Source organism: Mustela erminea, chromosome 5, assembly GCF_009829155.1.
Source record: "Mustela erminea isolate mMusErm1 chromosome 5, mMusErm1.Pri, whole genome shotgun sequence".
In the NCBI taxonomy this organism is placed as follows: domain Eukaryota; kingdom Metazoa; phylum Chordata; class Mammalia; order Carnivora; family Mustelidae; genus Mustela; species Mustela erminea.
In genome coordinates, this window is record NC_045618.1 from 7228604 (window position 1) to 7251730 (window position 23127).

Below are 23127 nucleotides of genomic sequence, written 5' to 3' on the forward strand. Positions count from 1 at the left end.
GGAGAGTGCCGTGGCTTTTCACATGTGAAATTAGTCATCACAAGCCCTAGGCAGCAAATTCCATTCACCAGACTCTGGTCTTCTAGAGACCTTTTTGGGGGTCTTCTCATTGCAACGAGACATTTATCGAGTGGCTTTGCTCTTTTGCAGATAAAATTTTTTCCCCAGTTTTTTTTTTCCATGACCGGTCTTCGATCCAAAGACTTAATTCCTTCCTGATTTTATAACTTGGATTTCCTAAGTCATTCCGCCTAATGCATGAGCCAGAGTAAGTGGAGATTCACGTATGTTTGGTCCCACATCTCACAGATACAGAAAAGTTATACAAGATGACATCCGTGGGTAACCGATACAAGACTAGTTTCCAGGAAGGGGCTCTACTGTCCGGTCATTCAGCTTCTGCACTTTCTGTGCTGAAAATGGGAAAATGGGTAAGTTCCTAGACAAGAGACATAGAAGAAAAGGGTCAGTTTATAGAGTAAAAGAGCTGGTGTGGGAAACAGCTTATCTCGCTTAGCTCCTCTGGCTTCCATCTGTGGGGCCAGGAAGGCTGTGTTAGGGAGCCATGCACAAGGCTGTGTTAGGGAGCCATGCACAATCTCCAAATGCTGGCAGAAGGCGGATGGCAGCCCCGGCCTGTGCACCCTGTTTGTGCTTTGTGTTGGATGGGTTGTGGGGGGGCACTTAAGGAGCCCTTCACACCTGCCTGAGGAGCCAGCAATGAAGATCTATTTCAGAGTAAAAGCAAGTACACATATTGAAAAGGTCGAGACAGGAGCAAAGTGGCAGCAAGAAGCCAGTAAGAGCAGGCCAGTGATGAAGAGTGAGGACCCACATAGGCGGGGGCAGGTGGGCCAGGGGACCGGAAGGGCTTGTTCTCAGAAAGCAAGTGGACAGGGGCGCCTGGGTGGCTCAGTGGGTTAAGCCGCTGCCTTCGGCTCAGGTCATTATCTCAGGGTCCTGGGATCGAGTCCCGCATCGGGCTCTCTGCTCAGCAGGGAGCCTGCTTCCCTTCCTCTCTCTCTGCCTGCCTCTCTGCCTACTTGTGATCTCTCTCTGTCAAATAAATAAATAAAATCTTAAAAAAAAAAAAAAAAGAAAGCAAGTGGACAAAGGGTCTGGAAAGCATCAGGACAGGAAGGTTACAGTAGTCTGTGCTAGAGATGACTGCAGTGGACAGAGGGTGTGTTGAGGTCACTACATCAAGCAATAATCTCTTTTTGAAAGATGAGAGGGGAGAGGGCCCCAAGGCCAGTGGGAAGAAGGAGTTGGGGTCCCCCTGCAGGGGATGGGAACATGGTTTCTTACCGGGCTCCTGAGTATGTTCTATGTCAATTCCTGGGGCTTATGTCCTAGAGTCCCCGTCTTGGTGTTTTGGGGACTACCCAAGTGTGTCCAGACCCAACAATAAAAGGTGGCCCCATAGCAGCAACACAGACCTAACAGTGTCCAATGAAGAGTTCTTTCCTCCTGATTTCCCACTGACATTTGTTCTAATAGCCATATGGCCTCTAGTTTCTGGGATCTAACAAGGCATCATTCAGAGCCCAAACATCTATGTGGCTTCATTTCTTCTGGCACCAAAAGAACTAGAAAAAATGATCTTTTGGTCCAAGGCATCATGTACGTGTGACTGGTGACATTACTGGGACCCTAGAAGCAGCCTGGCATTTGAGGAACTCAGGTAGACCAGATTTGAACCACCAAGCCCATGGAGGGTTTCCAGGGGTCAGGTGGGGCACCAAGCCTTCCGCCGATTCCAACTTTTTCTTTGTTTTGTTTTGTTTTTGGTGGAATTACAGGGTAGGGGGAGGTTCAGGAGAGCGGCCAGGAAACCACCGGCCAGTGCGTTGAACATCTGGTGTGGGGGATCTCTTGGACGTGAGCTCAGAGGATGTGGGGAAACACCTGGCAGAGCACGCGGGCTGCGGCAGGGGGGGCTCGGATCCGGGATGGCGGAGGCCGTGCGGAACGAATCTGCTGGCCGCGCCCAGCTCAGGCTGCCCACGCCAAGGGCCTGAGTGGCAGCGACCCAGGGGCTCTGGCCTCTGACCTTGAACCCATCAGATACAAGGCTGAAGAGAGCGAGGACCAGGGCAGGAGGCGTGTGTGTGTGGGGGGTGCCTGGCAGATGCCTCCGCGGTGGGAGTGGGAACTGGAAATGGGAACATCCCCTTGGAGGGGGCCCAGCCGCCGAATCCCCAGGCCCCCAAAGGCCTCCTCCGTCTGTGGAGGTGGCCTTCAGGGCTCTCCAGCAGTCTGGTAGAACAGGTGTGGTCAGGTGAAGGGAGGTCTGGCCAGGAATCCTGGGGTAGGATTACGGGGAGCCGGCCGCGGAGAACATTCTGCACTGAGGGGCGGGGGGGACGCGTGTGGATGCTGAGCTGGGAGGACTGAGGGAGCTGTTGGCCCCTTGGGTAGGGGGAGGGGGTGGGGGATTAGCAGGTGTGGTTTGTCACCACATCCCCTTCCCCAATGGTGTGGCCGGGGAAGCAGGGTGACCAGAGCCACCCGAGAGCAGTCTTCTGCCGCCCCCAGAGTTGAAAGGCTCCCAAAGAGAGCATAGGTATGTTCTAGACGATCCCAGTTATGTCCTGAGTTTCAGCCCTGCATAGAGGAAAGATGAGTCTTTTGTGAAAGACCCCGAGGGCCCCATAAGGGGATATATGTTTCTAAATTCCCAAGGCCTGGGTATCCTGCCTTTCCTTCCCTTGAGAACCCCAGCTCCGCCTCTCCCTGGTGCCTGAGCTCTCTGCCTCCTGCTTTAGGCAGAATTGAAGTCGACCCTTCCTAAAGAAAGGCCTTCTGGGACCCTAAGATGGGGTCCCGCATCCCCAGCTGGGCTACCTGCTTACGTCCTAGGCTTCTTTAAACTAAAATCTTCACTGAGTTTCTTGGAAGCCACGAGGCAGCAGCCCCCCTTGGCAGCTGGTGAATGTGGGAAATCTAAGGGTCGGGCCTGTGCACACAAATAACCCAGGAGCCCGTCTCTCAACATACTCCGCGTATGTTGCAAAGAAGTCTCCCAGTGGCCTTTGCTAATGTCCTTCGCTCCCTCCAGCCAGGTAGCAAACATGTGCTGAGCTGCTACCTAAAGGGAGATGAGGAGAAGCGAAGTAGGCAGAGGGGTCCCAGGGCATCTGTTTCTGTACTAGGCATACCCGGGGCCGGGGGGACAGTGAGATCTGGAAGATCGGGAGATCTTATGGACAACAGGGGACTAGAGTTGCTCCTGGGGCATGGGCTGATTTTTCCTGGTGGAAGTTGGTGCCGGGTACCCAGATGGAGGAACGGTGTGGGTAAAAATGCACAGGCATGAATCCACGAGGGGAGCTCAGAGGACAGTGAGCGAGAGCCCCTCCCTCTGTCAGACCTATTTTATGTATTTATGCAGGGAGTTTATGAGGGAAAACGCCTGGGGATTTGGGCCAAGTTAGTAGAGTTCTCAAATAGCATCCCAGAGACCTCCCCCTGAAGACATCGATGCTATGGGCTAATGCGTTGTTCTAAGCACTCAGCACCAGTGTCATTTAAAGATCCAACAAGGCCGTGTGGTTGGTGGTTTTGTTTGTTTGTTTGTTTGTTTGTTTGTTTGTTTTTGGTTTTTTTTTGTTGTTGTTGTTTTGCTATCTCCATTTTACAGGTGAGGAAATCAAGGATCAGAGAGATTAAGTAATCAGAGGAGCTCATGGAAGGTTGAAGAAGGGAGCAAGTAGGAGGAAGAAGCTGGCACATTCCTTGGTGAAACTTTGTAGCCATTATTATACAGATTTATACCCTTCAGACACAATACCGTACACACAGAATTTCACTGAACCCAAGAATGGCTGGGTGGGGTATTCTCTTAATTTCATGAAACATTGAAGCTTGAAAACATTGAAGCTTGAGCCTGGCTTGGGAAATTGTCCAGTTCTGTCTCCTAAGATTTTTTTCTGTTGAACGTGAATTCCTACGGAGATGTGCCTCATTCCAAAGCTATGCTCTGGCTCTTAATACTGGTGCTTACTTGTAACAAGGCCCCCTTCTTGTCCTTGTCTTCTTTTTGTACGTGTTTGTGGGTATTTGGATATATTGTTGCCCTTGCCTTATTGTTGCCCATTCCTCCTGCTCCTGCCTGAAGGGTTCCGTTTCCTGTTGGACCTAAGGGAGCTGGTAGACTTCAAGGCTGACAGCATGTCCCGTGAGTGGGTCTCTGGTCCCCTTCCGGTTCACCCGGAAGTTCTCCCAGGCATTTCTACTTCCTGAACTCAGGATGTCTACGTGAAGTTGCATCCTCACGGCTCCATGGGGCCCAGCCGTCTGTGTCTTGGCCTCGAGCTGCAGAGCCGGAAGGTATATCCTTGAACACATTCTGCCCTGTGTCTGCTGATGAAAAGCCACAGTGCCCCAGGAGGGACTTGGGGGACAGTTAGATGCCAGGGCTGAGAGGACAGAGCAGCATCCCCGGGGAAGCTGCTGGCGGGGAAGTGCCTCTGGGGACGCCGAGACTCAGGACCGGCCCCTTGTATGGGCATTTGGAGTGAGGGTTTGTCACCGACCAGTTGGGAAGAAAACATCCAGGCCGGGGGAGGGGGAGAGAATGGGGAGCCAGGCAAGTTGCTAGAGGGACAGATTTCCAGTTGGAGCCTGAGCTTCGTCTTTCAGCACCTAGCTGCTCAATTCCAGATGCTGTCCTCGGGGAGTTCTCCAGCTCTTTACTCGCGGCTGGAGCAGTCAGTGCTTAATGAGAGTCAGAAGGGGTCCTGTCACCGTGGGAAGGGCCAGCGCGACCTGTAGATGAAGGGAGTGGGTACAGAAGGCAGGGTGGGTGAGGGAGGCCCCGCGTGGCCGTCACAGTGCCCAAGCTCAAGGTCGAGCTCCACGGGGTAGCACCTGGGGCGGGGTGGGAGGGGCACGTCTGAATGTCCCCCTCTCTCTCTCTCTGAACTCCTCATGTCAGGAAACGTGAGCTGGAAATCACCCCAGAACAGACAGTCCTCTGCTGATCCTCTCTCCCCGTCGTTTCCAGAAACAGCAGGGTGTCTTATTTATGTATACGTCTCGGTGGGAACACGGCGTCTTGGAGTCCTAGCCCGTTACTCCTCGCCTCGGGGCGTGCACGTGCCCCCGAGTGGACACCGGGTGCGTGTCGAGCTTTGTCCCAGGAGACCGCAGAGGCATTCTTTTGGGGAGACTGGGTGCTAGGAAGGGGGGCTCAGGACGCGGGTCTCAGAACTGTCCTGGTTCAATGTGGTCCTGGTTCCTGGGGCCAGTCTTGGAGCCAGGACATAAATAAGGCTGCTCTTTGGAACTTTCTGGATCCTTTCCCGTTCTCACTCATCTTTCCTTTCTTTTTACTGCTCCCTCAGCCTCCCTTCTTCCTCCCCTCTCTGTTGTGTTCTTCTCCTCACCTCCCCAGCAGGGTTCGGGGGTGGAGGAGTTTTTATCCATTTGCTTACACACCAGATACTGAGTAAGCACCTGCTGCGTGTTGTGCCCGGTGCTGGGGCACAACTTAACAACTTCACAACACACACGGGTCTCCGACTTGAGCACCGCCAGCCCCCTTTTGCCGAGGCCCCAAACTGGGCAGGGGAGTCCCAGTCCAGCTAGGGGAGCCTTGGAATGGGACCCAGACTGGCCAGCGGCAGCCTCAGTTTCTGTCAACCCTGAGTTGGCTTCACCCCGGAGGTCCTCTTGTCTTCCTTGCCCGGAAACCATCCAGGGGTTGCCTTGGAAGAGCGGTTTATTGGGACTGGACGGCCACGCTCTGCTCTTCCGTCCATGGGCACATGAGCGGGTCGGCTGCAGACCACAGCTGGTCCACAGCTGGTCAGGGCACATGCTTACCTGCTTCTGCCCTTGTGCAATACCAGAGGGGAAATGAGTTCTACCCACCTGGCCGCCCGTTGGTGGGAAAGGAGATGTAGCCACTGAGGCCTTAAGAAGTGGGGAGGGCGCATCTGGAAGGGCAGGCAGCAATTCCTACCTCTAGCAAAAGCAGGAGTCCTGCTCTCGCGCGGCAGTCTCCTTCCCCCTAAGATGCAGAGCTGGTCCCTCTGTCTCCCTCCTGCCACTGCAAACACCCACCGTTGGAGCCCCGGGAATGTTATTCTTCCATTTAAAGACATTCCATTTCATGTGTAATTAAATGTGTGGTATTGAATGGATGTTTTCTTCTGAGCGTTTTTGGCAGCCCGGGACCCTCGGGTCTGGCTAGTGCAAAGAAAGCACACACTTCTCCGAGGTCCTCCCTTCTTCTCTGGTTCCCTCTCCGCACCCCCAACCCTTCCTGCCAGGACTCTCCCCCCTCCATTTTGCACACGGGCGCCCTCTGGACTCACCTCGTAATGCGAGAACCCCGAGGCTGAGGAGACCCTCTCTTGTTCTGCGAGGCATCGGGGTCTTGCATTTGTGCCTTCTGGGACCGTCCTCATCTCCAGAAGCCGACTTTGCTGCTCCTGTTGGGCTCGGGGAGTAACGACCCATGGTGGCAGGGATGAGGGAAAGGATTCTCTCCGTGACCTTATAGATGTGACTGGTTTCCGCCATGGTCTCTGCCGGTTCAGAAGGCAGCGTCCTCCCCGGGGTAGGCATGGCAGAGCCTGGTGAGGGGGAGGCTGTTGCGATTGAGGGGGTGGAGGGTGGCCTGTGCTTGCTGGACCCTAGAGTCTGATGGGCCACCTATCACCGCTGGGCGACCTTGAGCAGATTGTTTCATCACCTTGAACTTGGACAGCATGTTGTGTTTAAGACCACTGTGAGGACAAATGAGACGAGGTATGGTGAGCACTTAGCAGGGTTCCTGGCTCTGATGGGACTTGTCTGTATTATTAGCAAAGGCATCAGGGGATGATGAGAAGCTCAGAGAGACCAGCCTGGAGAGAGACAGAGGTGACAGAGAAAGGACCTGAGACGTCTCCACAATGAGGCTGGGACCGGGTTAGGCACTGGGGGTGACAGCGGGCCAGGCGAGCAGGGAAGGCGGGGTGGACAGGAGAGCCCATCAGGCCCCAACTGAGAGAGCACGTGTCTGGCCCTGAGGGGTGCTGGGAGGGCCTGCTTCTGAGTCCCTCAGAAGAACAGCCTTCAGAGAGGGATGGTCTCTGAGCTGCCTGACTGCGTGGCCTCCTAGGACAACCGTCACCCGAGGCACCGAGGGGGCCAATGGCCTTCTGTGAGGACAGCCTGGGTCTGACTGAGGCAGTGTGCCAGCCTTGGGGCCGTGACTTTGCTGCCTGACACAGAGTGGAGTCGGGACCACCATTCTTCATAACCGCCGACCCTGGGGCGTCTGGTTGTTTCTTTTCCTCCTGATCAATAGTAATCTTTAGTAGGTGGCTGTCTCTGCCTTCGATGTCTTTATTCCGCTGTCTGACCGACCTCCTCCCGCAAACTATTTTGGACTCTGTAGGGGGAGGAGGTTGGACATCGTGGTGGCAGGTATGGACCGGCTGCTGGGAGCCCCCCGAGCCAGCACCGGCTCCCCCCGGAGCAGCCTCAGCCATTTTATTACAGGAGAACAAACCCTCTTTGGGTTTCTTTCCAAGTCACTCTTTGGTTCTCAGTAGGCTGAGCTCTCGGGTCAAATGAAAATCCTGTAGAAGGGAAGGAGCACACTTGTATTAAATGCCGTCATGTTTCAGACAGTTCCGACGACCTCTGTCATCCAGAAAGCATGCCTCTGTCCTCCTACAACTTGGCTGCGTAGACACTCACACACCCATTCCACGGATAAGGAGCCACGGCCCAGCGGTGGATACGGCCGTGAGCGGCAGGATCCAGGCTCCCATACAGACCTGTCTCTCTTCCCCCGTCGTCCGTTGCTCAGCTCCCCCATTTTTCATGGGTTTTATGCTTCCTCTTCAGCCTGATCAGCAGTACCGAGCGGTTTCTGCTGGGCACAGCCCTGTTCTCCCAGAACACAGAGGTTAGGCTGACCGTGGTCACTGACGTCACCAGCCACGTCTGTCTGTCCTGCAGACCGGTGCAGGTCACAGAAGGTTCTGGGCAAGGCAGCTCGGGTGAACATGGGGAGGGCAAGGGGATGACCACAGCCTGCCCACTGAGCTCTGAGGCCTCTGAGGTCTTCTGGACGGAGGTGGCTGTGACCTCCTTGAATTAGTGATTCCGCCCGAGGTCAAGCTCACTGCCGGCCTGGAAGACCTCGCAGAAGTGAATCCCATACATATGGTATAATTATCTTGGTCGTCGGTACAGAGGAAAATTCATGGAGCGGTAACTGAAACAGAACTCCTCGTTGTGTTTTGTCTGAGGAACCAGTTGTCCTGCGGGAAAGAGAAACTCTACGGATGATTTCCTCTGGCAGAGCCCAGAAGGGGGCTGTGTTGAAGGAAGAAGCTAGGGGAAGAGTCAGGATAGAAAGTCCCAGGGGCTCCGTGACGTCTCCCAGAGACCGCTCCCCCTGGTCACTGGCCCCCCGCTTTCTGCAGCTGCCTCTCCCCCCTGGAGATTAGGAGGTGTTCCCACGGCCTGGGCTGTGCATCCCTCTCCCTCCTCCTCCCCTGCCAGGGTCCCGGCGTCTGAGCCCTGTGACCCAGACTCTGCCGGGCCAGCCAGCCAGGCAGTAAAAGGAGATTGATGCCCTCTCCTCCTAGGAGAATCCATCACTTCTTGGCATGCAGGTCAGATGGCTTCACCAGAGGCAGCTCTGCGCAGCGCCGTGTGAGCTAAAAATAAGCACAAAAAGAGGCCCAAGTAGACAAGAGGATGTCAGCAATGGGAATGGCTCACTCCAGCCGTCTCCCGGGGCCCGAGCAGCACCCTTTCCTCCCGCCCGGGTCCCCTCCTTACTCCTCCTCGGGGGCCTCTGGAAAGGAAGCTCCTTCCTTCTCCCTTGGGCTATAGAGTCCCAGGAGGAGTGGGGTAAGAGAAGTCAGACAAGGCTGGGAGAAGGGGAACATGAAGGGTTGACTTTCTGTGGACCAAATGATCTTAGTGGCCACCCATTAGGGGAGGACAGAAGAAAGGCCATCCTGAGTACTGGAAGGAACTTGAGTGCGGGAGCCATGTAGAGGATCCTTCCTTGGCCATGCTCTGTGAGCGTTGGAGAGTTAGCCCTGCCTCCCTTTTCTCATCTGTGAAAGGGGCACAATCACCCTCGGCTCTCGTGGTTATCAGCAGAGGTGAATGTTGACCACGGGGTAGGACTGGCCACCGATGAACTTCCCTTTGTCCTGCTTCTCCCTGCTTAGGTTCAGGGATACGCTGCTGCTCAGACGATGTTTTGGGGTCTAGAGTCTTGTTGGTACACGGGGCTGTCCGTATAGAAGTGACTCGCCTACGCGTTTGGCGCACACCCAGCCTCTCTCCTCATTTGCCAAGCGGAGCTCCTCATCCCCACGACTGGCGGGGTGTTCTCTCCTGGGGGAGGATTTATGCTCGAATGGAATCTATATTTATTTTCCATCCCTCCTGCTGCCCTTTCTAGATCTCGCTCCCCCTTTTGGAGACGAGGCTCAGGTATCGCTCTCAAAATACTTCTCCCCGAAGACAACTAGAGTGAACCAGGCCTGTTTTATTCTGAGCCCCTGGGTGTTCCCGAGTCTCTGAAAAAGATCCCTCTGCAAATCTGGAGGAGGCTTCTGCTCCATGCTTGTGGAGAACTGCAGCGTTCCCAGGAACGTGGTCACCTGTGCCCCCACTAATGCATTCAAGGCCCACAGCCATTACCCCTCTCCTATGGCTGGGGTTCTGCTGCCGCCAGGCTCTCGAGTCCTGGGGTACGGAGGGAGGGTTGAGAAATGGCTCCCTGTTTGCTGCATCTACTTGACTTGTCTGAACCTTTCCGGGCTTGTGAGGGAGGCAGGGGAGCTGGTGGGCTCTAAGACGCGGGCCAGCCCAGGCAGCTGAACAGAGCCCACTCTCCGTGGAATTCCTCCGTCCCTAGGTCCTCATTCTGCACTCGTGGCAGCTGAGAGTGAGAAGAGCTCGCGGGGCTGATGAGGCCGCTCAGCCCAGAGTTGGACTAAGGGATCCAGGAATTTATATCCTGTTGCTTTGCCTTTGTGGGGGATGTGTCTAGGACACAAGAAGGCGAGAGAGGCATGACCTTCATTCATCGCATGGCTGAGCCGTTGAGTCCTTGAGAGGGACCTTGACTCAGCCTTGGCCGTGCAGCTAGGTGGGGGAGAGGGGCCCCTGGTCAGTCGAGGATTGCAGGCCTTCAGGTGGCGAGAAATGAATAAAACATCTGCGGGTGTGGGACTGTCCGTTAAGAGCTGGCTAATCCCTCCCCTCCAAATGCCATCCTGTTCCAGTGGGTCTCGAAGTGGGGTACCCAGATCAGCACAGTCAGTATCACGTGGGAACCTGCTAGAAAGGCAAGCTCTCAGGCTCCAGTCTGGACCTAGTGAATGGGAATCTCTGGGAGAAAGGGCCCAGCAGTGTGTTTGAACGAGCCTCGTAGAAGATTCTGTCGCAGCTCAAGTTTGAGAGCGACACTGTCCTCTTTACAGTGCCCAGGGAGGCTGGTGTTGGGGTGGGTCTAGGACCGAAGGGGGCTTGTCCCTTTGTGGTTTGGCTACTCTGGCGTGTCCCAATGCTCTGGACTCCAGTCCCAACTCAGCCACCAGGGGCGGACTTCTGACTTGGCCCTGGCTTGCTTCCCTTTCTTGTAAAATAATATCCATAATGGTGCAAAGACCAAAACACACTGCCGTGTTAGAGATCGAGGAATTACAAACCTTCACATAACCAGCGCACGTAGCGGGTAAGTAGAACTTGCGTGTCCTCCCACAGCCATTTTACAGACAAGGGAACCGAGTCCTAAGATGTTTTGTGAGGAGCCCGTACGGTGCGGAGGGTCCAGGTCTGGTCCGGGTGCCCCCCGGAGAGAGAGGTGTGGACGTGGCCTCTCACGGCTGCCTTCTTGGCCCGTCTGCGCTCCGCGGCCGCCCCAGGACGCTCACCTTGTAGGACCCTGTGCGTCATCGCTGGTCACCTGGGAATGATTAGGTAGCAAAGAGCAGACGGCCTCCCCTGAGTGGCCCTGACCTCCCATTTTCTCTCAGCGGGAGACTCTCTGGCCTTCCCCTTTAAGGCCAACAAATCCCATTCCTCAGAGGCTAAGAAATAGTGACACGGGGTGTAAAGAAGAGAACCGATTTTTAATTCGCTTGTTGTGCAGACTGGGGCAGAGCCCCTCTGTGTGCTCACACGGCCCACGCCTCCGGGAGCCTGCAGGTCCGTCTTGCTGGGGAGGAGAGAAAAATGGTCTGCAAACGCTTCCTCCCACAGATCCTCCCCAGCAGGTCATGTGGAACACGGTGGGGAGACCATGAACTTTGACAGAAAAAACAAACAAACAAAACGATTTGGAGTCTATCCTGGAGGAATTCCCAAGCCAACCCAAACACCAGTCTGCACCCATCTGTTCTGTCCTGTCTCCTCACTCACGGGGATGGTCGGCTTGCCACTCCCTTGTCTTCAGTTCTCAGTTTTTGACAAGGTCCTTTGAGGCAGTCTACCACCCCCCACCCCCCGCCTGCTGTCACGGCTCTTCCTAATGTCCCTACAGGTGGGCGGTGGTCACCTGCCTGTTGCGCAGTCATGGGAAGGTCAGCCATCAGTCTCCATCCAGGCGTGCTCCTTAGATCACCAGCCCATGGCTCGCACTAGCCCTCTGTAGGCTTCTTTCCTGGGGTCCCAGCCTTGCTTTCTCCCAGCAGATGGACTTTAACAGGCTTGCTAAGTCAGCTGAGGCAGTGGCAACCCTTCTCTGCCTAGAACGTGTTTCCAGGGTGCTCTCTGGTCTTGGCTTTCATGATCTCATTGGTTTTTCAGAAGACCAGGATTTGTCAAGCAGAGGCTTCCCCCAGATAATTTTAGCTCCCACGTTGCAGTCTCCACCACAAAGCAGACACCTTGCTAGGACTGGTACAGCTGCTGCTGTGTAACAAGAGCCTGTGTGTGTGTATGTGTGTCTGCGGGTGTGTGTGTGTGTGTCGTTCGATTGTCCCAGGCGCTGGGCCGAAGCCTTCAATCAGGCTTTCTCATTTAATCGTCATAACAATTCAGCAAGGAAGGCATGACTGGATGTTAATCCCATTTTACAGATGAGGACATTGAGGCTCTGGGATGCAATCACTTTCCCAAGCTCAAAAAAACCAACAAGGAGGTGGCGGGGCCCAGGATTCAAACCACACTATTGGAGGTGTAGTCCGTGGGCCCAGGACACTCGGGCGTCCCCCCAGAGCTTGTTAGACCTGCAGACTCTCAGACCTCCCGAGTCAGAACCCGCACGATGCCCAGGGCTTTCCTGCGCCAGTGGCTGCTGAGACTGCCCTATATGTACACGCTGTCTAGCAACCATAGCGGATTGTTCCAGAATCCTGTGCATGAGCCCTGTGGACTCTGTTTTCCAGCCGAGGCTGCTGTAATGTGGACCAGTTAGGGGTGGGTTGGGTCAGGGCTGAGACTGATTTGGTTCTGGGTCGGACTCGCCCCCCAAGCCCACGCGAGGCCGGTTGTCAGGAGTGAGTTGGGTCCGTGGCCGGGTTTGCCTCTCTGTGCCGCGGACTCAGAAGCGGCAACCCCGCTGCGGTGAGGACAGGTGCCTGGAACTGACGGGCTGCTCTCTTGTCTTCTGTCCCCTCCTGCAGATGTGCAGCACATTAAGAGAAGGGACATCGTGCTGAAGCGGGAACTGGGCGAGGGAGCCTTTGGGAAGGTCTTCCTTGCCGAGTGCTACAACCTCAGCCCGACCAAGGACAAGATGCTCGTGGCTGTGAAGGTAAATCCCGGAGGTCTGCAGGCTGCCAGGAAGGAGGGGGGCGGCTGGGGGCCGGGGAGCCAGCAGCAGAGGCTCGCTCCATTCCGGGTGTGAAAGGGTTCTGGGCGTTATCAGACGCAATCGGGCCCTTGCTCCAAGGTCGGTGAGGTGTCCTCTGGCTTTGGAAGGCTGGAGCTGTGTCCCTGAGCAGCCTGAGAATAAACTGGCTCAGCACGCCTCCATAGACACGGGATGGTCCAGTGAGTGAGGATGTCTTTAAACGGCTTGGACCAGGGAAGTGGAAAGATTTCTAATTTTGTCCCCCAAAGAGTCTGCACTTCCCTCAAACTTTTAATTTATAGGGTGACACAAATCCACTGGGCATTCCAGCATCCCTCGGGGGACTGGTAAATGAAATGGACATTTTTGTGCATTGAGCAGGAAATAGCATGATGGCCCCAAACCTTGGGAAATGTTTCTCGCTGAGCAGTCGGGCATTAAGGGACAGTACCCAGATTGGATGACACAGAAAAATGTGTTTCTGTTTTCATCCTTTTAAGAGGGTTTTCTTCTCTCCTTGAGTCTGGGAACCTGGAGGAGGTGAGTGCCCTGGGATTTTGCACCATTTGCTGCCCAGGAGATCCACCCAGCCTCTGGAGAAGACACTCATCTCCCCTGGAGAAGGGCCGAGAAATGGTGTTTTCTGGTTCTCTCATCCTCTTCAGATTTGACTCCTTTGTGCAACTCCCTTCCTCTCGAGTTCGCTCTCATATTGGTGCAGGTAGTTGTGGACTTTCAGAGCACACATCCAAGTGTAACCCAGAGTTAGGTTTTCCCAAAATTGTGGTTTTAAGTCGATTGGCAAGATTTTTTTTTTTTGCAATGGGGGAGACAGAGCAGACCTCACAGCCTCCGTTCTAAAGATGTTTGCCGTTGGCTTGGGGGACGAGAGAATACTTAGGGAGGGAGAAGAGCAGGACAAGAGCATGATTTGGACATGTGGGTCCTGTAAACCTGGCATTCAGAGCACATGATTCTGGGCGCCTGGGTGGCTCAGTGGGTGAAGCCTCTGCCTTCGGCTCAGGTCATGATCTCAGGGTCCTGGGATCGAGTCCCGCATCGGGCTCTCTGTTCAGCAGGGAGCCTGCTTCCCCCTCTCTCTCCACCTGCCTCTCTGCCTACTTGTGAGCTCTTTTTCTGTCAGATAAATAAATAAAACTAAAAAAAAAAAAGTTACATGATTCATATTTTAAAATCGGTGATGCCCTTTTGACATAATCATCTGACGGAGAATACTCTTGTTCCCAAGATCTCAGAGAGCCTCCTCCGATAGCCAGGTAGCTGTTGGCAGAATGAGAGAGGGGTCCAGTTAACTCATCATCAGAAAAATGCATATTGAACCATCATGAGATACCAGTGAATGCCGAGCAGAATGGCTGGACGGTGGTGACCATAGCTGACAAAAATAGGTGTGCGGCTGCATGTCCCTCCTGCGCCGGTGGGAAGGTGAAGTGGTATACGCATTCTGAAAACCAGTTCGGTTTTCTAGAACATCAAACTGTGTGACCTAGCACTTCTACTTCTAGACCTATTTCCACTAGGTATTTGTCTTTCTTTCTATCATCCATCCATCCATCCATCCATCCACGCACCTTTATTTCCTTCTATTTTACTCCTTCCTTCCTATTACCTAGCTAGCTAGCTATCTAGAGATATGTCTAATAATGTTCAGAAAGCATTATTGACAACAGTCGAAAACTAGAAACAGCCCCAAAGGTCCATTGGTAGCTGCATGGATAAATAAAGGTGGTATGCTCATACAATAAGAAATGATTCAACTAAGAAAATGAGTGATCTATAGCTATATGTAATAATAAACAATCTCAAAAACAGCATGTTGAATGAAAAAGGACAGATCTATAAATATATATACATATATATCTCTCATCACCATCATATATATTATTATATGCAATATATTATAATATATAATATAATACAATTATATTGGCTATAATTATGCTATAATTATTAATATATTAATTAACATATAATTATAATAATATAAGGTTATATATATGATCCCACTTACTTCAGGTTTAAAAAACAGGAAAAACTGAACTCTAGAGGTTAGGGATTTATACTGAGGTAGTAAAAACGGTTTTCCCAAAGCAAGCCCGTGACCTCTATAAGTCAATGTAGCGGTTACCTTTGCAGGGAGAGAGGGAGTATTGGAAGAGTGGGGCGTGGAGTTGGCAGTGTTCTATTGTCTCCGTTTACTGAGGATATACTAATGTTAGTTTGTGATAGTTCAGAGTGCTGTAAAAGATTTCTCTTTCAACGACTGATCATGTTCTTAAAAAGATGCTCAATTTATTCATCCCACAAGTATTTACTGAGCCCTTACGATGTGCCTGGCACCGAGTGAGGCACCGGGGGTGGCGGAGGCAAGGGGACACCCGGGCTCATGTAGCTCCCATCTCAGGATCCTAGAACATGAGAGCCCAGAAGGGATAGGTGAGGAGGAGGAGGGTGCTGTTCAGGATGATAACAACAGCATCTAATGGGGAGCACCAATTATGGCCCCACAGTCAGTAATGTGCGTGGGTTAGTATTTTGCCCTCTCAAGCCACCCTAAGTGTCAGGGACCATCACGATCCCCATTTTACAGAAGCGGATACTGAGGCACAGAAAGAAAGGTCAGGGAATTTGCCCAAGGTCCTGCAGCGAATTGGTGGTGGGAGCACCTAAGATCCAGGCAGCCCCTCTCCTTCACAGAAGAGGGGAGGAGCCCCTCGTCACGGCCTTTCCCGGTTCCCTCTGACTCACTAGGCTGTGTTCTGGGTGAATCTCAGCATCGCTTTGAGTCATGAATTCTCCTTGTGGTTTTATCTAGTGTAGGGTTTGTCCTGTCTGTGGAGGCTTTTGTTTTAACTTCCATGAACCATATAATCTACTTCCAAGCTATCTAAGTGGTTCATGGTTTTATGGTTATCTTAATTTTATTTCTCCCTGTTTTGGCTGCATACCATCTTGTTGGTTTTTTGGGTTTTGTTTTGCTTTGTTTTTAGTAATTATTTCTTTACTGTATCAGCCTGTTCCTATAGAATTAACTTTATTCATGTTGTGGTTGTTGATAATTTTAAACATTTGGATCTAACCTTCTTTCTTCCAGTATGTCTGGACTGCAACTCTGGAGTTCCTTTTCATTTGGAGAGTTGTTTTGTTTTTGTTTTGGGTGTTCATGATTTCTAGTTTCAGTTAGTTTACCTTGGAACAGACACTGAAAATATTTGTGAGACAATCTGAGTGCAGGATCTCAGATTTTTAGTATTTTCCCAATTTCTTAAAAAATAGGTTTTCCTCTTAACACTTTTTAACCACTGACCTTTAGCAGGTCATTCCAGAGTCTTTATCTGCATTGGGCTCCCTGCTTGGTGGGAAGCCTGCTTCTCCCTCTCCCACTCCCCCTGCTTGTGTTCCCTCTCTCGCTGTGTCTCTCTCTGTCAAATAAATAAAATCTTTTAAAAAAAATTAAAAAATAAAGGCTTCACCTTAAGTTCCATAAAAATAGGCAACTTGGGGTGCCTGGGTGGCTCAGTCATTAAGCGTCTGCCTTTGGCTTAGGTCATGATCTCAGGGTCCTGGAATCAAGTCCCGTGGGGGTCTCCCTTCTCAGTAGGGAGTCTGCTTCTCCCTCTCCCTCTGCTGCTCCCTCTGCTTGTGCTCTCTTGTTCCCTCTGTCACATTAAAAAAAAAAAAAATCTTTAAAAAAATATGGATTTTTTTTTTTTTTTTTAGGGAGAAAACGCAAGTGAGCACAGATGATGGGGGAGGGGCAGAGGGAGAGGGAGAGAGAGAATCTGAAGCAAACTCCTCACTGAGCACAGAGTCCAAGTTAGGGCTTGACTTCATGACCCCAAGATCATGACCTGAGCTGAAATCAAGAATCAGACTCTTAACTGAGTGAGCTTCCAAGACTGTCCCCAAAATTACTCAGATCTTTAAAAAAAAAGAAAGAAAGAAAGCCAGCCAACTCTTTGAACTCATATTTCATTGGTTTCTGTGATGTTTCATTACATTAAGCAATGACATTAACAGATGGATCATAAATGATTTTGGGAAACAATCACAGCTGACCCTTGGCAAGCTCCCCTCTGGGACAAAGATATCTGTCTGGTTATCCAACTAGCAGTGAATATTCAAGGCATAATGGGCTTCAGTCAGGGTGTTCCTGAGAGGTAACAGACAGTACCAATTAATTTGGCCAGTCATGTGGATATAACTTAGTGGAGAGGTTGTTTTTTTTTTTTTTCTGGCCAAAAGTGCATATGCAAAGGGCCTGAGGCAGGTAAAAGTTTGATGGGTACCAAGGACAGAAAGACCAATGAGACCAAAGTGTAGTGAGTGAGGGAGAGGAAGGGCATGGAAGGAAGCAGGTAGAGGGAGATGGGGAGACCTGACACTGAGAGCCCATGACTGTGTTAAGGGGTTTGGACTTTATCCTAAAAACAGTGAGAAACCAATGGCCAGTTGCATGCCAGGAAGCCAGATGAGAGAAGGGCACCTGTGCTTGTGATAACTTATCCAGCGTCCTCTCTCATAAGATCGTTTGGGAGTGTCAACAAAGAGAAGGGACAGTGGGTTTTGAGAGAAAAGGAGAGAGATGATTTTTATACTTATAAAGTGTAGATTGACGTGTGTGTGTGTGTGTGTGTGTGTGTGTGTGTGTGTGTGTGTGTTTGAAAATATAAAAGTTTGAACATTTAGGAATGTGTGTCTCTCTGCACATAGTTTCAGTACTGCACACAGTTTCAGTACACTAATGAAATCTGAAACCAAACACTTTGAAACTCTTTTTTTTTTTTTTCCTATGAGAGAGAGAGGAAGCAGGGGTGGGGCAGAGGGGGAGGGAGAGAGAGAACCTTATGCAGGCTCTTGCTCAGGGTGAAGCCCATTGAGGGGCTTGATCTCACGACCCTGAGATCATGACCTGAGCTGAAATCAGGAGTCGGTGCTGAGCCACCCAGGCGCCCCAAGAAATTCAAGATGCTCTTGCCATCTGGACTGCTTCCCTTCCATCTAACCAAACGGACCCATGGAAAACCAGGGCTGGGGTGGGCATGAGATATGATCCACATGGAGGGGAAGATCAGAAAGCACAATTGTCCTCAAACTTTGGGGGAAAAGAAAGGAGATGAGGCACGGGCTAAATTCCAGACCTCTTTGATCTCTGGATACTGCTCAGAGGACCGAGGGGAGCCTCCTTGGTTTCAGAGACCCTCTGGCGAGACCTGGCTCCCTACAATGACAGTTGGCAGCCGTGTTGAGCCCCAGTTCTGCCCCTGGTGTGCTCCTGGTGCCCCCGACTGGCGATCCACTTTGAAGCTTCCCAGCCCCGAAGAAGGGGTTGAGTGTGGACGCCACGGAGAAGGGCAGGAGAGCCACTGAGCCGAGTTTCCTCCTCATTAGTCTCCTCCTGTCATCTCTGTCCCGGTTACATCAGTCCCTGGGAATTGGGGCCACCTGCAGCCCTGGCCCTCTGATGCCGCACTGACCCTTTGCCAATTACATGGAAACCTCAAGTTGGACCCGGGAGCTGGAAAACCCAGGGCGAAGGCAGAGAGAGAGCTGGCAGTGGACAAGGGCTGTGGGGAGACTGGGGGACAGCTGTTGTTTTGTGCCCCGTCTCCCAAATGAGGAACCCCTATCTGCCTGGCAGTGTGGGGTGCCAGGCTTGGGGACACTGGCTGGCACTGCCCGGGAGCTGAGAACAAAAATCCCATGACTGCCATCAGCGTCCAGACGGTATGAGAGAGAATGATTTACAGAGATGGAGAGAGGCCATTTGGCTCGCCCCAAATTTGATCTACTTTTCCCTCCCATAAATCCAGCATTCCCATAAATCTTAGTAGTGTTCTGTCCCACCCATGCTGGGTTCCTCTTCTCCACCCCCCCCCCTTATTCTTCATGGAAATAAGTAAATCACAGGCAGTCATCTTCTACCCACGGCCCAGGCCACACGGCTCAGGAGTTGGGTCACAAAGAGGACCCCTGTCACCATGACTCTGCCTTCTTCCACGCATAGCAAGAAGCCTTGGCAAATATCATTGCTCTGGCTGGACGTGGACCCACAGTGGCATGCTCCTTTCTTAGCAGCTTCCCTGAGAAGGCAGCCAGAGCTGATGTGCGGAACCCATGAGATCAGAGCCAAAAATTCAGCCATGGGCTGGACTGCCCACCACCCTTCTGGTCTTCGTCAGCCCTACCTGCCCAGCATCCTCGTTGGGCCTGGCCCCTCTGCCAGCAGCAGTGTGTCCTGCCTGGTGGCCCTGTCCTCTGCCCTTTCACACCGCCCTTTCACATCTGTGCCCCCCATTCCCTATGGGGACAAGCCTAGTGGCCGATTCATCTGGTAAATTAATTCAAGCCGATATGCTGGCCGGGAAAGTGTCCCCGGGCTCCAGATCCAAGCTGTGGCTCCTTGCATGGTCTTTGGCAAGTCAGTCCCCCATTCTGGACCTCGGCTTCCTCACCTGTGAGGTGGGAAAGCTGCATTAGATAAATCCCAACATTTCTGTCAATGGTAGAATCATTTCATCAAACACATTTTCGGTGAAAGCTCCAGAGTTTGAGAAGAATGACAAGTAGTGCTGGTCGAAGTCGGAGTAGATTTGATTTCTGGCTAAGAGACCATGGCCCTAGAGGTACTGGCATGCACCCCGGGGGTCCCAGAGATAGCTGAGGTCCGGTTTAATGGCATGCTTCTGTCATTTGAGATGTGCGAATGCGTGCTGCCTCCCAGACGGGGCTGAGCCTCAGTTTCTCCAGCTCCGGAAGTAAGCAGGTAGAGGAAGCTGGTAATATTTAAGGCCCTTTTCGTGCTCAAACGGCATCATCTGTAATGTGTGCTGGTGACTGATGGAGGTCTGATGGGCCTTACCAGATAGGATTTTTGCCTATGCACAAATCCGCAGGCAAGGCAGCCCTGTGGATTCAGGTTAGTGGGCATGGCCAAGGCGACTGAAAGACCCCTGGCTGGCCTTGGCCTTTCAGAAGTAACATGATCTACAGGGAACGTCGGTCTGCCTCAATCACCAAAAAGACCAGATGTTTGGCAGAGAGGATGCAAACCAATCTCATGCCTGTCTAGATGTTCACGAATCTGAAAATAGCGTGCAAACTTCACACTCCCTCCCTCATGGCCTGGTGTTGTGTCTGGGGAGGGGACGAAACTCTGTTGGTGGGAGCAAGTGGCTGTTTGGCCCCGTTTGCCTTCTGAGCTTGCAGGGAAGGGAGGGAAGCCTGAAATGTGTGCGCACCCCTGTCCAGACTCCTCCTGCAGGAAGAGAGCCTCCCGCCACCGCCTGTACTGCTCATCCTCCTTGCTGCCGGCCCAGCTGCATCCCTGTGGCTCAAAGGGGCTCTGAACCTTTTACTTCGGTCTCACTGTCCCCTTCTGGTGCTCGAGCACCCGCACTCACACCTGACACCCCTCCTGACTCGTGCTCTTCCCTTTGTCTTCCCGGACCCCAGTCGGAGGTCTTCCATTCACCCTGGGCTCTCCCAACCCACAGGGGCTATATGCTGTGGCGTTTTAGTGACCACGAGATGCCCACCTGCCCATCCTGCCCTGGGACTTCGCAGGACTTGACCCCATCCTGGTTCTGGGCGGATCCTGAAGCTGCTGCTGGTTCACTGCCATTCCCACAGTTGCAGTCACCCCCCCCCACCCCCGATCCCAGCGCCTCCTTCAGTTTCCCACTAAGAAGCCACAGACACCTTCTAGAAGCCAGCATGTTGATGTTTCTCTGCAAACATACACTCTTTCACAATCTAAAATCAGGGAATAGAAAAGGCAAGGAGGCTGTATTATGCCTGGTTTCTGGTAGGCTCTGGGCATAGGCTCATTTACAAAGCTAAACCAATGGAATGGCGGTTTTTCTACTGTTAGTTTTAGCAGCAGGGCCATTTCTTCAAGAAGAGCTTAGGGGAAGGGGCCTTGGTCAGGCCTTCCACATGCACAGCCTCCTGCTCCCTCCACCACGCACACAAACTCTCCAGGAGCAAAGGGCTCTGAGATGACCATGCACGGAGATCACTGACCAGTGGATGGTAGGTGCGGTCAGGGAGTCGGCTTCTGTTTCTGCAAGGATGAACGACTGAGGAAGGAAGGAATCGGGCCTGGCTGTTATGACGTCACCTCATGGCCTTTAAACCCTGATCACAATCTGACTGGTTGGGAACCAACAGTCTTTATCATGGGCAAGTTTATTCCCAGGAGGGGAACAGACAGGCCCTTGCCCTCTGGTTGCTAAAACCCATGTCCTGCATTGATTCCAGGCTCTGAAGGATCCCACCCTGGCTGCCCGGAAGGATTTCCAGAGGGAGGCTGAGCTGCTCACCAACCTGCAGCACGAACACATTGTCAAGTTCTATGGGGTGTGTGGTGATGGAGACCCGCTCATCATGGTCTTTGAGTACATGAAGCATGGAGACCTGAACAAGTTCCTTAGGTAAGCAAGGACTGCTGCCCCCACCCCTAACCCCACAGCCAGTCCCTACTGAACCCCTGCAGTTCTCCTGGAGCCAGAAGTCAAACAGGCCCTCTGAACACTAAGTCTAGGGATTAGAAATGAGAAGCAACCTTTCCATCTTTCCTATCAGTTCCCGAGCAGCGAGTTTCTGCTGGCCTTTGTCACTGATTTCTAGGGGGAAATATTAAGGATGCTATGACAAGGGAGCATTTTCTTCTTGACCACAAGGTGGATAGACCATAAGAGCAGGGTCTGGAAGAGTCTAAGGAGGGAGCCCAGAGGGCCAGGCACCATGTAACTCAACTCCAAGACTCTAGAGCCCCCTTTTCTCTTGACGATCTGACTGGCTGTCTCTCTTGGTGCCTTACGTTTCTAATTGTTGCAAAATGGAGCTAAGGTCTGCTGGAAACCTTCATGCTGGAGACTTTTCTTAGGATGAATAAGGAAGTACAAGTTTGCAAGTTCATCAGAAGACAGAGATGGTTGAGAAAGAAGAGCAGATTTTCTTTGGATAAATTTATAACCATGCTGTCCACTGCTGTAGCTACCTATGGATATTTGAATTTAAATTTACATGAATTAAATCAAATTTAAAAATTCAGTTCCTTGGTCACACTAGCCGCATTTCAAGTACTTAGTAGTCCCCTGGGGCTAGTGGCTACAATATTGGGCAGCACGGCATAGAATATTTCCATCAATAAAAAGTTCAATTGGATAGCACTGTTCTAGAAAGATTAGATATGTTGTAAGGGGGTTTCCTCAAACCTGGCTCAAGGTCAGCCTGGGTTTCAAGATGCTCTTGATGGAGCTAGTAAGAGGCTGGAACCTCAGCCAGAAGGTTCTGGATGGAGTGGCAGGGCAGTGGGGGCAGACAGCCTTCCCCAGTGAAGAAAGCTTCTTACTACTAGAGCAGAGTTCACACTTTCTGCCTCCCACATCTGCCACTTCCAAGTAGTGCCCAGATGTGGAGGGGGTGGCTGTGTGTGAGGTGTGTGGATTTCAGGTCCTAGAAAGCAGATGGATCAATCAGGACCTTGACACTTAGGGTTCATTTGATATCCATGCATCCCATCACTGATAATGACATCTTCAGAGCTTCTGTGGAGGCAATGGAACATGCTAGCCCATTGGCCAAAACTTGGGGAGCATCTCCTTCAAGTGAGACATTGATTCTCATGCCGTGGTTTTGAGGGGGCCTAGAAAGGGCTAGTGGCAGATAATGAACTCTTCTTATGAGCTGGGTTTACAAAAATGGCCCCTGAGGAATGGAAAATATCCGTAGGATGTTTTGAACCCCCTGAACTTGGGTTTTCACAATGAAATTTATTCCTTTCTTGGAGAATTCAGTCCTTGTCATCAGACAGACTTGGGTTCACGTCCTGAATTTGTCACATCTCAGTGATGTAATCTGGAGCAAGTTATTAAACCGTAATTCTCTTCTCTAGAAAACAAGACTAATAATAACCGCTCCACAGGTTTCCTACCATGAGTACTAAGTGATTATATTTGTCTAATACCTTAATGACTTTTCCATGTAGCTGGGTATTCAGTTGATGATAGCTACTATTAAATTATTACAATTAGTATTTTATCAGGACTGTAAACCAGGACAGTTACTAATACAGGCAATGCCCTTTCTCAGTATTCAAGATCTTTGTGCTGTGCTTGCTTCCCCCTGGGATGGTCCAAGGGATGTGCTCCATTTCCCAGGAATCCCACACCATAGATCAGCAGTGCCTTTAGCCCCAAGTGCCACAGACAGGCCTGCGGAGAGCTCTGGGTGCCACTGTTATGCTCAATATAAGGGAAGAGGGAGGAGAAGATTAGAGAAGCTCATTGGTGGCTTTTAGGGGCAGGTGGTAGCGTCCTCTCCTGGTG

General features: G+C 51.9%; 1 protein-coding gene across 5 annotated transcripts in view; it reads left to right on the plus strand.

Annotated features, from left to right (window-relative positions):
* NTRK3 (neurotrophic receptor tyrosine kinase 3) overlaps positions 1 to 23127 on the plus strand; it is a 382186-nt gene that overhangs the window by 294805 nt on the left and 64254 nt on the right. For all 5 annotated transcript variants that reach the window (XM_032342082.1, XM_032342076.1, XM_032342077.1 and 2 more), the window contains 2 exons: positions 12603 to 12733; positions 21056 to 21228. In XM_032342082.1, coding sequence (XP_032197973.1) covers positions 12603 to 12733; positions 21056 to 21228 — 304 coding nt within the window. The remainder of the gene's footprint in view (positions 1 to 12602; positions 12734 to 21055; positions 21229 to 23127) is intronic.